The sequence below is a fragment of the Nicotiana attenuata genome, unplaced genomic scaffold (genome assembly GCF_001879085.1).
Source record: "Nicotiana attenuata strain UT unplaced genomic scaffold, NIATTr2, whole genome shotgun sequence".
Classification (NCBI taxonomy): domain Eukaryota; kingdom Viridiplantae; phylum Streptophyta; class Magnoliopsida; order Solanales; family Solanaceae; genus Nicotiana; species Nicotiana attenuata.
Genome location: NW_017670368.1, coordinates 690591 through 707179, shown reverse-complemented (window position 1 = coordinate 707179; position 16589 = coordinate 690591). Strand labels below are relative to the sequence as shown.

The window sequence follows — 16589 nt, the reverse complement described above, 5'->3', positions numbered from 1 at the left end:
CTAACCTTATAAGAGGGAATTTACCCCATAGGTGAATTAATCAATTGTGTGTACCTATTTGTGGGGGCTACGTACGTACGAGGTGACGAGAGTCCGCACGTAGCTACTATTATGCTATTGTCCGGGTAGTTTAGGAGCCGTACCATGCTTTATTTGAAATGTTTGCACCCCTACTTGTTGATTTAATTGCTTAAGTCATATCGGAAGTTGATAAAAGGATTGTAAAAGGTAAAATTTACATACTTGAAGTTACTAATGAGACACCTGACTATATATGAGCATATGTGATTTATTTGAAATGTTTACTATTTGTGGAGCGGTCGAACGCCTTGGTAGCAGATAGATGCATCTATGGTTCGTGCCGTTCGACCCTCGGTAGTGTACAGTCTAAATACTATGTTGGATCGGGCCGTACGACCTCGACATAATTTGTGCATGTTAATTCTTTGGAACTATTCCTAATTGATATTGCTTAAATGTCCTGTTAAATGATAAAACTGAACTTGAGATTTAATATTTGAGAGAAGAATTCATCATTTCCTATTATTGAGCTTTCAATATTATTCATGAAATACATCCTTAGTATAAGATTTTTATACATTATTGATTAGCCCATAGTAAGTGTCAAGTCAACCCATCATCACTACTTCTTCGAGGTTAGATTTGATACTTACTGGGTGCATATTGTTTATGTACTCATGCTACACTTCTGTACTTAAAAGTACAGGATCTTAGACAAGTGCATATGGTTACCAGTCTGGCGCGCATATCTGATCCCCGCTTCGAGACTACACAGTGAGCTGCCCTTCCGAGCCGTACCGCAGCAGCCGAAGTCTTCCTTTTGTAATATTTTTCTGTCAATTACATTTCAGACAGTAGACTAGTATTCTTTTGTAAATTCTACTAGAATTCTCATCACTTGTGACACCGGGTCTTGACACACACTAGTAGACTTATGATTTTGGGTTGTATCTCTATAGTTATGATTTCATTTAGTTGTTTTCACTTTTGACTGCAATTTAAAAATTTGTTATTATTTAAATCCTTTAAATGTAAGGAAGATAGTTGTTTGAATAATTTAATAAAAATGGAAATCACTAGATAGTTCATTGTTGGCTTGCCTAGCAACGGTGTTGGGCGCCATCACGGCCTAAACTAGAATCGGGTCGTGACAGGAGGGGTTCAACCAAAGTGGGAGAGCGACAGAGTAGCATATGGATTCTGCGGTAGGATAGCTACATGCCTTGATGAAAGTTGGAGTGATTTGGGATTCATGGTGGACAGTGACTTAGTCTCCGGGTTTAATTTGGAAATGTTGGCTACTATACTGGGGAAGATTGGATACGGCATAAAGGAGTTTGCTTGATATGAAGAAGAATGAAACATGGCTTCGTGTTGGAATGTATCGTCGCACCTTTAGTCGATGTCTGTGGGGAGTGAATGGACTTGTACCGTTGGTGAATGAGCACGGGATCAGGGTGGTTTATTGGTTTCATAGTAATTGTACTCGGTGCAGCATCGTTGGAAGGTGTCGGCATGGAATTTCCACAGGCGAGTTGTCTCCAGTGAGCAGGTTAGCGGTTGTGTGGTGTTAATGAAGCTTCTACGAAAAATTTTATTGGCCATCCGGTAAGAGGTCGAATATGTAAATGTGGCTAGTGATGCAGAGTGTTAATAAAATGATTAACAAGGAGATTTCGAGAAATTTGACGGGTCGATTATACGAGATCATGGCAATAAGGAAGGAGGAGTCTTGGTGGGTTCCAAGGCTATGTAATTGTAGCTTCAAGCTAAGTGGGAGAGCCCCACCGTCTACGATAGGATTTCATGGTTGTCTACGGGTTATCGGCATATTGGTAGGTTATTACGACTAAGGAAAGAGAACATCAGTGGTAATTTGAGCAAAGGATTTGGGGAAAATGTGTACTATATTTAGCCTTAAACGATTCATGTTCAGGCTTTGGGAAGACTCAAAGTTTATGCTTCGTGTTGATGTGATGTACAAGGGGAGTAATTCAGCCGGATGCTTCTTTGAGAGGGTGTTCACGTGCTAACGGAGCCTTGGAGTTGATTGCATTCGGGACCAAATTGGAGTGGGTGACTCTCAACAACGGTCCTAGTGGATTCAAGAGTTAATGTACGGTGCCTAAGGATTTCGAGTCCGTAGTATGGTTAAGTATCGAGCTTTTGCAGCGGATTATGAAAGGGGCTTGGAGTGTTCTATGTTATCTTCGGTCTATAGTGTAGCATTGGAGGAATGGGAGAAAATAACTTCAGATTCATAGAGGAATTATCAGAATGGGTATACCAGTTAAAGATGCGAATATGCACACAGGGAGGGTATGAGATGGTTCGTGGGTTTTGAGACAACGTGGTCTCGTGAAATAAGGTCACTCGGGATGAGTGCGGATTTCGATTCGTTATGTTTTGAATGGAGCTATTGTAATTCCTAAGGCAAGTACAGAGTAAATTAGAAGAAGTCATATAGGTTAACAATGGTTGAATTGGCATGATGGTGGCAATGATCAGTTCCTTCAGCGTGTTAAGTTATACATGTAATTTGTGGCGGTAAGTGCAAGGCTTGACGGCCGCCGTAATTGATTTTATTTGGAGGCATTCGAGTATTTTGGCTTGTTATGTGTATATGGATCCCGGAAAGGTTATGGTGGTTTAGGCCACTACTTCTGTGGTTATGAGAATTTAGTCGAGTGTTGCAATGGTTCTCTTGAAAAGAGTTAAGTGAATGGTTTCTATATGATAAGTGTTTATTCTATTAGTTGTTCAAGAGTTATGATGAAATTCTTATACTCTCGCGTGTTAGCATGTTAGGTGCATTGAGCGGCATGAGAATTTGAAGCTAAGGATCACGGTTGCAGTTCGGTGTTGACAAGAATATCACAAGCTCGAATGAGTAGTAAGAGAACTCAGTGTTTAAGAGCAAGGTGGTATTGTCTTTAGCATCACCTGAGATTGGTGACATGTGTAAGAGGTCTTGTATACTGATTCTCGGATTCCTGATTCGCTTTACAACATTGTATGGCCGGTGGCATGGATGTGCAGACTTTGTTGCCTGGTGCGGAAGGTCGTGGGAGCGTATCCCACATAAAGATTGTATCAGTGTGACAAGTAGTCACTTGATTGATTAAAGATTGAAACCAAGTATGGAGATTATTGGACTATTGCTAATGTGAAAATTTATGCCTGAAGGGCGCTTGATTCATTTGGTTGTGGACTGTGGAAGTTTGTTCCGGACTTAACAGCTGTTCTTGTAGGTTATAGGGAAAAAGGGGTTATTGTGGATCCTTGAAAGGGTATTAGCCAGTGCGGTACGATCAGAATCTATTTGAGATCTGTGGGTGGATCTAAATGTGAATATGGGCTCTATATCATGCCGGAGGTGTTCATTTCAGCATAGAGTTGTTTTTGGAGGGGTCTTCGGGTCTTCAATGTTATTTCTATCGTCAGCAATTCCGTGTAATCTCTATTGTGCCATGTGGGTTGTGAGGCAGTTTGATTATTCGCACTTGTATTGAGATCCCGTGAAATTTGTGGTATTGTGATAATAGGGTGGCTCTCCAGATACAGGTCATTAATTGCACCTTAGTTGTGCTTGAGTTTCGTAGCATATGGTGCTATCCGTCTCCCTAGGATTTGTATTATGCACTTCGCGTGTTTTTGGTTGATATTCGGGCATTTTGTAGGTATAAGCGTTTTCACTTGATGGGTACTTCCCTATTTATTGTCATGTGTGGATCGGGTGGCACGGCGCCACGGGTGTTTTGTTTAGATCGGGTTACACGCCGCAATGGTATCATGTGTGGATCGGGTTGCACACCGCAACAGTGTGATGTTGAGTATAGTTTCCCATACCTACTCTTATGTGTTTTGTTCCTCATTTTCTAAGGAAGGTTTATAACATCCTTTCAATTGTTTAATTAGTTACGTGGCTCGAGTAGTTCGTTCCAGAGTTCGTTTCCCTCATGTATCACATTCGAGTTGTAGCTTGTTAGCACATTGTGGCATCATATGAGACTTTTTGCAGTGTCTGAGGTGGCTTATTGCCTGAGCAACTTGTACTGGTGACGAGATTTTGGACTTGGGATCAGTGCGATCAGATTTATATAAGGCCCATTAAAGAGTAAATATTGTTATTTAGTCCAGAATGAGGTAATGGTTCTTGTCGGGAGGAGGTAATCCATGAATTGTGATTCGGCAGGTGGTTATTGAGTTTCTACACACCTCTTCTTTCGTGGCACTATTGCGAGAGTTGAAGCAAGGCTTTTACTGGTCATGAGGTATACTACTGGCTTCGGGTCAGTGGAAATTTTAGTTGTTGTGCTTGGGAAAGATTGCCTTGGGCAAATGAGTTACACGGTGCATAGTATGAATTCAATAAGAGTATACAATCGTGTTTGGTGCAGTGTGTAGCGATTAACACAGTGTTCGTGTGTTGGAAACAGGCCTGGTGGAGAATATGTTGGAATTTGACTCTAAGGTTTACTTGACTAAATAAAGGGGAGGATCTTCAGATTGGCTTGAGCTAATATGCTCAACTGAGTTGTGGTAGCACGGGTAGGTGCAAGAGGTGTTAAACAGTGATTTCAGACAACTTCGGAACAGTTCTTAGCACGTTCGAGGACGAACGTATGTTTAAGCGGGAGAGAATGTAACAACCCGATCGGTCGTTTTGAGCTCTAGTGCGTCGTTCGGCAGTTTGAGGCCAGGAGTAGCTTCACTTCAAGTATTATGACTTGTACGTGTGGTCGGAATTGAATTTCGGAGAGTTCAGAAGTGACTTAGAAAGAAAATTCTCATTTCGGAAGCTTTAAGTTAGAAGAATTTACTAAGGTATGATTTTTGAATAAACGACCTCAGAATCAGGATTTGAAGATTCCAACAGGCTCGCATGATGATTCTAGACTCGGGCGTATGTCCGAATCGGGTTTTGAATGACCCAGGAGCGTTAGCGCCTATTATGGAAAGTTGGTATTTTGGAAGAATTTCATAAATTTGGGTTGAAGTGCATTTCAATGTTATCTGTGTCAGTTTGAAATTCCAAGCCTGGGAATAGCTCCGTATGGTGATTATGGTCTTAGAAGCGCGCCGGGATGCGGATTTGGAGGCCCGTAGGTCATTTTGGAGTCATTTGGCGAAAGTTGGAAATTTGAAGATTTTTGGAAAGTTTGGCCGAGAATGGACTTTTTGATATCGGGGTCGGATTCCAATTACGGAAGTTGGAGTAGGTCCGTAATGTTGAATTTGACATGTGGGCAAAATTTGAGGTCAATCGGACGTGATTTGATAGGTTTCGGCATCGAATGTAGAAGTTTGAAGTTCTAAAATTCATTAAGCGTGAATTGGGGTGCGATTCATGAATTCAACGTTGTTTGATGTGATTTGAGGCCTCGAGCAAGTTGTGTTATGTTATGGGACTAGTTTGTGTGATTGGACGGGGTCCCGGGGGCCTCCGGTGTATTTCAGAATGATTTCGAATCAATTTTTGGATGAAAAACTGTGCTGGTTCTGCTAGTTTTTGGGTCCGGGTTGCAGGTCTCGCAAATGCGAGGTTTTGATTGCATTTGCGAGGGAGAAGTTCGCATTTGCGAGGTTGGGAAATTTCTGAGGGGTTCGCATTTGCGAACATTATCGCATTTGCGATACTGCCCCCTTCGCATTTGCGAGGAAGTTGGTCGCAAATGCGGCCTTGGCAGGGATGGCTCTGGTTCGCATTTGCAATGCTTTTGTCGCAATTGCGACCGTCGCATTTGCGAACAAGATGTTGCAAATACGACATCTGCGACTGGAGCAAGGGCTCATATTTCGGGACTTAGCTCATTTCCCTCATTTCCCACTTGGACTTAGGCGATTTTTTAGAGCATCTTGAGAAGGGTTTTATCAACACCAAGAGGTAAGTGATTTCCCGTGTATTTTGAGTTAAATATTTGGGTTATACATAGATTTTATCATGGAAATTCATGAAAAATTTGTAGAAATTTGGGGTTTTGGTGGAAATCCTAGAAATTGGTATTTTTAGATTTGACCACGAATTTGGGCATGGAATTGGAATAAATTATATATTTGAGTTCGTGATGCTATGGGCCATGTTTATCTTCAAAAAAATTCTGAATCCGGGCACGTGGGCCCGATGGTAATTTTTATCGACTTTTCGGCGGAGTTGGGAATTTGCTATAAATTGAATTATAATGAGTATTAGAGGCCTCAGGAACTTAACCAATTATACCAACACGTCAAAAAATACAATACGAACTTAGTCGATGACTCAAACCACGTCAAACAACATCGAAATTACGAATCGCGCGTCGAATCGAATTATGAGTTTTCAAATCTTCCAATTTCTATATTTTGCGCCGAAACGTATCAAATCAAATCCGATTGACCTCAAATTTTGCACACAAGTCATAACTGACATTACGGACCTATTCCAACTTCTGGAATCTGAATCCGACCCTGATATTAAAAAGTCCACTCCCGGTCAAACTTTCCAAAATTTAATCAATTTTCCAACTTTCGTCATTTGGCGCTAAAATTACCTACGACCTCCAATTCAACATCTGAACATGCCCCTAAATCCGAAATCAGCATACGAAGCTATTGGAATCATCAAAACTCTATTCCGGCTTTTTCAAGATTTCATTAGTTCAAGTGTTCAACAATATTTTAAGCTTTCAATAGTTCTATACCTCTATTGCTCTATAAAATTTAACCTAAGATCAACAATGTCTCAATAAAAAGATCAAATGAGTTTGTTATATCATCAATTGAAAAGGCATAATTACAGAAAATTGATTATAAAAAAATTATTAACAATTTTGCATCTCAAAAAGCTAGAAGATAGAATTTAAATAAAAATATATTGTAACTTTCTTTTAAAATTTTGGCCTCAAATTAAATTTTGACTTTAGGGGTGTGCTTGAGCCGCCCCTGACCCCACCCCCGCCCCAACCCACATACAATTTTTGGATTTTATTTTCTAGATTTTTCTTCTTTAATAAAAACATACACAGAGCGCACACCCACACCATTTGTATCATCACCAGACCTGTGAAATTGTAAGTTCCATTGTTAATTGACAAATTCAATACACTGTTGTGTAAGAAGCTCAAACCGTAGTTAAAAGATTGGTTTTGTAAGATTTGGATGGTGAAAATTAGCTTAGAGAGGTAATCCCTTGTTGAACAATTTTAAAGAAGTAAATTCGAATTTTGAATCTGACTTTTGTGAAAAATTTAGAGCGAATAGTATTCAGTTTGAAATGGTTTAAGGATGTTGTCTATAAAATTTGAAGTCATTTGGTAGAGATTTAGGCCGTTTTAAAATGTTTTGATATTTTTGTTTGAATATTGTATTCTATTAGAAAACTATGGTCTGTTTGGTTTGAATATTGTATTTCAAATTAGAATATTGTGACATGTTTGATTTGAATATCATAATTTTAATTAGAATATTGTGATGCATTGGTTTGAATAGTATATTCCAATATTTCTATAGTTTAGATATTGTATCACAAATTAAAATAGTTTTAACGTATTTTAACTTTTCTTTTGATTACATAAATGTAAGAGAAAAACAACAAAGATGAAACACTTCATCTAACAAATAAATGATAAAGAGGCAGTGTCTTGTACAAAATAAATGTTCTATTTTCATATTCTTCCTCCTTCTGCGCCCACATGTCATAGGAAAGGTGTCGAGAGGGTTGTTTATTTGGAACATGAAATCATTTGGGTTCAGATGTTGGTGGAAATGTGTAATTCTAATTCTTTGGGATGATGGAGTGTTTTAAGGGATTTATCAAGTTGGAGTGAGAGAAAATCTAATCCCTTAAAAAGTGCAATTTGTTTAATGGCATATAAATATATTAAAGATGTAAAAAGTAAATAAAGTTTTATAAAGTAGGTATAGAATGTAAAACAAATATTTTAAAAGTATATGAAGTTAACTGATGTTTTCAGTGGGTATACCGCGTAGATTCCCCATTAAAAATCGTAGCAAAAGTTGGTCAATAAACTAACAACTTTTATACACTGTTATACTACAAGATTGATATATATATATATATATATATATATATATATATATATATATATATTTATGTTTATATAGGTGTTTTAATACAATATAATAATGTCTGAAAGTGTTAAACATTGTTGCCAAAAAAAGAAATTACGTAGCTGTAAAATGATAAATATAAATACATAAATTAATCTAGTTCTTAAATATGTTCATATTAAAAAATTAATTGATGATTCTAGGTAAGGCACAAAAAGTTTAAAGATTTGACTTTCGTTTTTTAACCTTGCCATGTAAATAAAGCAGAGCAAGTGTTTAACATTTAAGATACTACTTTACGGAGGAGAGGAATACATAATCTGTTAGTACTTTGATTAATAATTTTTTGTTTTGGAACCCCAGGAAAACCCGCCGTCGCTACAGCCTCTGTCATAGTCTCTACCCTTCGGGTGAGCACTTTGTGCGCACTGGGTAAAACCCCCACTGTGTAATAGTCTGCAAACCACACAGGGGATGTAAACCGCACTAGGCAAGCCCCATGCGACAGACTTGGACCCAGAGGGCATTGAGGGGTGATCGAACCCGTGTCGCCCGTATGGACAACTCCCTCCAAACCCAACTGGGCCGTCCCTTCGGGAATTGGTTAATAAAATTCATATGGTGTAAATATAACTAAAATTTTAATAATTAAATTTAAAAAGAAAAATATTAAAAAAATTCAAGCACAGATTATACTGTATATATTAATTAAATTTCTCTTATGAAAATTTTAACTCTAAAATAAAACTCATAATTCTAATTTGAAAATAAAAAGAGGAAAAAATAATTTTATTTTGCATATAATACAAAATAATAACTATTAAAAATATCAATAGATTTTTTTTAACAATATAATAAAAGGGCTCTCTTTTTTTTTAGCTTTGAATGAATTTTCAAAAATCATAATTTTCTAATAAATATTAAATTATGTTGGTGGCAGGAATCGAACCTTGGACATGAAGAAAAATACAGCTATATGTCTACCCTTTAACCATTGCACCACCCAGCACTCTACTGATCTTGTAGTACATTAAATTTGTTTTATCCGCTTTTCATGCGCTGTGTGTACGTCAAACAAAAAGAAAGTGGGAGATGGACATTAACGTCATCAGTTAAAAAAAATAAACATAGCGCATTTAATTGATGCGTTATATCTATTTTTGTTCCCCACTTTTTTTCACCGTAGTTTGATCGCTTGAGTCTAATTAAACATTATTTGGGTTCCGAACTTAACAAAAACCATAACAAAACCATACATGCAAGCTCAGATCTGCTGAGCTCCCATGGAGTCTTCTGGAAGGTTCTGAGAGAAGAGGAGAGAAGGAGTAGAGAGAGCAGATGAACGGAGAAATGTTTTGCGTAGGAAAATGAACCTTCATCTTATTTCTGCAACTGTACAAGTATATATATACATGTTGACCAATTGACTAAACTAATGACTAACTAAGCTACTAACTAAACAAGCTAAGCACAAGCTAACTAAGTATACAACACAATAAAGAATGTACAAACAATAACTATACTCAACACCCCCCCCCCCCCTCAAGTTGGAGGTGAGGTCTTCACAGCCAACTTGCCTAGGACAGCTGAATGTTTGACTCCTGTGAGGGCTTTGGTGAGGATATCAGCCAGCTGATTGTGAGTACTTACATGGTGAAGAGAGATGAGGCCTTCTTGCACCTTGTTACTCACAAAATGGCAGTCGACTTCAATGTGTTTGGTTCTTTCGTGAAATACTGGATTGTGGGCACTATGTATAGCAGATTGACTGTCACAAAACACCTGAATGGGTCCTGATTGGGCAAGAGTAAGCTCTGCAAACAGCCTGCTCAACCACTCCAACTCCCCAACTACCTTCCTGAGGGATTTGTACTCTGCTTCAGCTGAGGACAGGGAAACAGTCTCCTGCTTCTTAGACTTCCAGCTAATAGGGTTGTCCTCTACTAGAACAATGTACCCAGTGATAGATCTCCTAGAATCTGGGCAGGCTGCCCAGTCTGAGTCACAATAAGCCTTAATTGAGCAGTCAGGACTGTTGGAGAAGAATACACCCAGGCTAGGATCATTTTTGAGATACCTAAGGAGGTGGAATGTTGCAGTTAAATGAGTGTCCCTTGTAGCCTGCATAAACTGGCTTAAGAGCTGCACACTGTAGGCTATATCCAGCCTGGTGTTGGTGAGAAAATTGAGCTTTCCTACTAGCTTTCTATAGTATGTGGGATCTGATAGAAGACTGCCCTCTTGTGCCTTTAGCATGACAGTAGAGTCAAGAGGTGAGGAGACATTACTGTAATCAAAACACTGATATTCTTTTAGCAAATCCAAGGCAAACTTTCTTTGAGATATAAGAATACCATCAGGTTTGGATAGGACCTCAAGCCCAAGAAATAATGAAGCCTGCCCAAGTCCTTTATCCTAAACCTCTGATCAAGGAAAAACTTCAAGCTTGCAATCTCCTCTGGGTCAGTTCCAGTGATGATAACATCATCAACATACACAGCTACAAAGATAGTGGATGTGGAAGTTTTCTTGCAGAAAAGGGAGTGATCATTTTCAGAATGTTGATACCCCTTTGAAGACAATGCTTCAGTTAACTTTGCATACCATTGTCTACTAGCTTGCTTCAGTCCATATAATGACTTGTTTAACTTGCATACTACTCTACTTGGACTGGATTGATCAACTACAAGTCCAGGTGGAGCCTCCATGTATACCTCTTCATGTAGGTCTCCATGGAGGAAGGCATTGTTCACATCCAATTGGAATATGTCCCAGCCTTTCTTGACAGCTACTGTAATTAGAACTCTGACAGTTGTCATTTTCACAACAGGGGAGAAAGTTTCTGTATAGTCAATTCCAGCCTGTTGAGTGTATCCCTTTACTACCAACCTAGCTTTAAATCTCTCAATACTTCCATCTGCTTTATGTTTGATCTTGTATACCCACCTGCAGCCTATTGCTTGCTTTGCAGGTGGTAAAGGGACCAGGTCCCAAGTGTGATTGGCATGGAGTGCCTCAAACTCCTGTGTCATGGCTGCTTGCCAAGCAGGATTGAGGGCTGCCTCTTCATATGAAGATGGCTCACTATCATGACAGACACTTAGCATCAAGTGCTGACTTTCAGAAAATAGAGCATCAGGAGTGATGTGATGGTGATTAGAAAACAGGGCATTTAGTGAAGGGGTGCAGTGTGATACATTGGACAGTTGAGTGGCACTACTAGGTAATTGGTAAACATAATCTTTTAAGTAGGAGTTTGATGAGTTCTGCTGGATTTTCTCAGAACTGGCACTTCTAATTGTTCATGCGTAAGTGAATTCTGTGGACTGTTATCATTAGAGGAGGGTGCATCATTGGTGGATGATTCAGAGTGGTGTTCTATCCCTGGAGATGTGACACTTTCAGGACCTTCTCCAATGTTTGTAGGGGAAACTTGACTGATGTCCTTAGAGTAGTTAGGAAATGAGACTGTTTTAAGGATATCAGGGAAGGAGGCATCATTAGAACTTAAGGAAAAAGGAAAAATATTTTCATGAAAGATCACATCTCTAGAAATGTGAATTCTCTTGGTGGCTAGGCTTAGCACTTTGTATCCTTTGGTGCCAAAGGGATATCCAACAAAGATATGTGGGCTGGTTCTTGGTTCAAACTTATCTCTGTATATTTTGGGCACAGTAGGTAGCAGAGGCAGCCAAAGTTTCTCAAATGGGAATAATTGGGCTTCTTTTGGTATAGCAATTCAAAAGGATACTTGTTGTTAAGGTAAGTAGTGGGCAGCCTATTAATTAGATAGGTGGTTGTAGGTGGCTGTCAGAATACATTCTCCCCAATATCTGGTTGGGAGTTTGGACTGGAACATGAGAGCCCTGGCAGTCTCAAGAAGGTATTTATGTTTTCTCTCTACTACACCATTTTGTTGTGGTGTATAGGGACATGTCTTTTGATGTATGATTCCTTTAGATTGGTAAAATGAAGAGGCTTCATGGCTGGTAAACTCCAAGCCATTATCAGATCTAATAGTTTTTATAGATGTATTGAATTAATTTTCAATCATAGCCACAAAGGCTTTCACAGCCTGAAGGGCATTACTCTTGCAACTCAATAAATGTGTCCAAGTGGATCTACTGAAGTCATCCACAAGTGTAAGGAAATATTTGTAGTTGTCATGGGTGGTTACATGGTAGGGCCCCCATATATCTATATGGACCAGTTCAAATAATTTGGATGTGGTGCTGGTTCTTTAAGGAAATGGGAGTCCGGTTTGTCTTGCCATAGGGCATATAGGACAAATGAAGGGTTGTCTTGGTGCAAACTTAGCAGGGATTGAGGATATTCCTTTCATCTTAACAAAAGGAATATGACCAAGCCTATTGTGCCACAGAGAATTTACATCATGTTTATCAAACACACATGAGGACTCATTCTTATTATTTGGAATGAAAGTATCTACAGATTGAGGAGTGTGATATGAATGAGCATGACTAATAGACTCATGACTATTTACATTGGGAGCAGGAATAGAATTGCAGTAAGAAACTGAAACAGTAGAAGGTAAAGTGGTCTTTTTACCCCTCAAGCACCTGGAACAGAGATAATACAGACCCTCTTTGCTGTTACCAATCACCTGAGGCCTCTTCACTGAAGGGGCCTGCAACAGACAAAGAGTATTACTGAACAGTACAAGACATCTAAGATGTACTGCAAGGGAGTGAACAGAAATCAAGTTATACTTGAAAGATGGAACATAAAGAACCATATATAGGACAATATCTGAAGAGAGTATCACATCTCCAAATTTAAGAACTTTCACTCTATAACCATTTGGTAGACTTATTAATAGAGGATAGGGTAATCTAGTGATGTTAGTGAGTGCATGTTTATTAAAGGTCATATGGTTAGATGCTCCTGAGTCTATGATCCAAAGGTCAGCCTTTGATTCAAAGCATTTGCATGAAGGCTTGTCAAAATCAATAGAAAAAGTACAGACAACAATACCTGCAAAGTTGCACTGCCAGTGGTGATGTTGCTATTGCTGGAAGATCCTCCCACATGTCCTACTTGAAAATGCTGCAACAGGGTCATTATTTGTCCATATTGCTCTTTTGTTAGGTTGACATTCTGATTCTCATCTTGCAGGTTCTGATTATCTCCACTCTCATGAATTATATCAGCTGGAGTCCCATGTACATTTGCCACAGACCCTTTTCCCCTATTGAACTTGTAGTTTTGCTTGTTCCCCTGATTGTATGGCTATGCATTGGCACGATTGAGGTTCTGATTGTTGTAGAGTTTCCTTGAGGGTATCCATGCAACTTGTAGCACTTTTCCCTCGTATGTCCTGGTCTCTTACAGTAATCACAGAATGGGCGACCTTTATTGTTGTTGTTAGCTGTATAATGTGTCTTGAAGTTCCTGGCTCCAAATGGACTTTGATGTTGTGAATTTGCATTCACATGCAATGAAGTAGAATCTAGATTCAGCTGACTATTGGGCTTGAATTCCCTTTGTTTTTCTTCTTGTATCAACAGGGAAAAGGCCTGGGCCATAAAAGGCAAAGGCTTCATCATGAGGATGCTTCCTCGCACTATTGTGTAGACCTCATTTAGTCCCATCAGAAATTGGATAAGTCTTCGATCTTGTTCTGCCTTATGCATGGTCTCCTTTTCCCCACATGTGCAATTGCAGCTGCACTGAGACTTAACACTCAAAGTGTTCAGTTCCTCCCACAGTCTCTTCATTCGCGTATAGTACGTAGTAATGTCTAAGGAACCCTGTGCAAGGTCATTGATCTCTTTCTGAATCTGATACAATTTTGCTCCATTCGTTTGATCATAACGATCCTCTAATTCCCTCCATAACTCAGCTGAGTCATTCACATATTCCACACTATCAGAAATCTCCTTAGCGAGGGAATTGAGGATCCATGAGGTTACCATATCATCACACCTCTCCCATTGGCGGAATTGAGGCGAATCGGGGTCAGGTCTTCTAGATTCCTCATTTATAAACCCTAATTTATTCTTAACTGACAAAGCCCGCAACACGCTCCATCGAACGGAACTGGTACTAAGGTCATTCCAGGACTATCAGAAGGATGAATGTAAAGGGGATTACCAGTATCGATGACCAATTGGTCATTTCTGCTCGTGCTAGGGCTCGTTTCTTCACTTTGGTTGATAGCCATGTGCGAGGTTCCAATTTGATGAAATCGTGAGGTATAAAATCCTCAATCGAATCAGAGATCATCAATTTTGAGATGGATTTCAGAATTGGGTGAAAAAACAACGACCGAAGCTTTGGAGATCCACGAAGTTCAAGTAAGATTCAGAACTAGATTTTGAAACGCTGAGAGGGATTCGAACTGATACCCGTGCTCTGATACCATAACAAAAACCATAAAAAACCATACATGCAAGCTCAGATCTGCTGAGCTCCCATGGTGTCTTCTGGAAGGTTCTGAGAGAAGAGCAGAGAAGGAGTAGAGAGAGCACATGAACGGAGAAATGTTTTGCGTAGGAAAATGAACCTTCATCTTATTTCTGCAAATGTACAAGCATATATATACATGTTGACCAATTAACTAAACTAATGACTAACTAAGCTACTAACTAAACAAGCTAAGCACAAGCTAACTAAGTATACAACACAATAAAGAATGTACAAACAATAACTATACTCAATAGAACTCCTATTGTAGTACTGTATTAATTTGCATAATATATAACCAACTAAAGTACGTCTTTTAGTACCAAGAGAAAGTATGGACAGATGACCTTTAATTTACCTCTACTTGAAACTTTCATGAAATGAAAAGCTTTTCAATTTACATTAAAACCATCCATTTTTCTTCTTTCGCTTCTACTGGAATTTTTATCGCAAAATAAATTTATTGAGTGATCCTCAAATAACTACATTAAATTTAAAAATAAAGAAGTAGGTTGCAAAAGAAATTGCTGGAGGTAAAATCATTTCTATTTTTAAAAGGTAAAATATTATTAGTCTTTAAATACTTAATCTCATTTATTAATTAAGATAATTTTATATCTAGATGTGAAACGTATAATCCCAAAACAAATATATAACTTAGTAGGGTCCAATATTTTTGGAAGTTTTCAAAAGTTTGTTCTTAAATATGGTTAAGATGCTAATAAAGATAATTTAATTTAAACATTTAAAATTTAGAAAAGACAAGGGTCAATCACTCAAGTATGTACTCCTACTGAGGAAATAGAGAGGAGCAAGATTCGAAATTTTCATAGGAAGAGTATGGTTATGCTTTTTTTTTTTTTTTTTAATTATTTAGTTTAACGTTAAAGTGCACGTAAGTAATATTTTAACAAGATATTTGAGGAATAGATCGATCACAATTTAAAAGAAAGAAAAAGAATCCAATTTTTTTCCCGAGCTAAAAATCTCTCTAGAGACAGTAAAATTTGGCATAACGTACCTGCTAAGTTAATTGGCAGATAAATCGGGAAATCTGGTCATTTAATTTTCTATTGCCCCATGATGATGTAATTTACAGACAACAATAATTCACTTTGAAAAAATTTCTGTTATTTCGATAACATTGATCAGTTAGATATTTTTGCGTTTAGTACCAAATGAAATATAGTACTGTTGTTCAAAGGCGAATCTAGAATTTAAACTTGATAGGCTTAGCTTTTAAGTTTCTTAGCAGTGAACTCATTATACTTCTAAATCATGGGTTCAACTAAAGGTGTTAATCGGGCCGGGCTGACCCGCTAACAACCCGGTTCAACCCGGGTCAGCCCGGTCCAGCCCGTTACTGTAGCAAAAAAAGCGGGTTGGGACGGGGTTGGGCGGGGGGCGGGCTACAAACGTTAATTTTTTTTTAAACGGATGACCGAACCCGCTACAACCCGTTAAGCCCTTAACGGGTTCTTAACGGGCTACAGCCCGGTTCGACCCGTTAACCCGTAATATAATTTTTTTTTTTATTAAAATCTGACCGTTGCCAACGGTCAAATACCAAAAAAGACCGTTGGCCAACGGGTTTTTCTGCCCCAACAGCCACTTTTTTTCTTCTTTATTTATATTTTAACCCCCGACCCCTTATAATTTGTAAATTGCAATTGTAGCCTTTTAAAAACTATAAATACCCCCCTTTCTTCTTCATTATTCCTCACAATTCAATTCATTTTCTCTCTAATTCTCTCTCAATTCTCTCTTGATAATATTCCCAATTACTCATTATTTCAAGCTTTCAACTTTCAAGTTTCATCAAATATTTAGCTTTGTCATTACAAAAGTATTATTATCATAAATTTCTAATTCAATTATTCAAGTGAAGTGTGGCATCAATTATCAAGTATCAAGTTATCAATTGAAGTTTGAGTTTCTACTTTCTATATCAAATTTAGTGCGGCATTCGGAATCGCGGTACACTCGTTCCATCCCTTTCTCTTTATTATTTTAGAATTTATTATTTGAATTTTTTATTTTAAATTACTATAATTGGATTTACTTAGTAGTCGGTCCAAAAAAGTCTTGCACTA

At 38.3% G+C, this 16589-nt stretch overlaps 1 protein-coding gene across 1 annotated transcript; it reads right to left on the bottom strand.

Annotated features, from left to right (window-relative positions):
* Positions 1–13232: 13232 nt before the first annotated feature.
* LOC109238466 lies at positions 13233–14254 on the bottom strand. The gene is made up of 2 exons (XM_019404940.1): positions 14185–14254; positions 13233–14095 (listed from the first exon to the last, which is right to left on the bottom strand). The coding sequence occupies exons 1-2, from the start codon at positions 14252–14254 to the stop codon at positions 13233–13235; spliced, it is 933 nt and encodes a 310-aa protein (XP_019260485.1).
* Positions 14255–16589: the final 2335 nt, after the last annotated feature.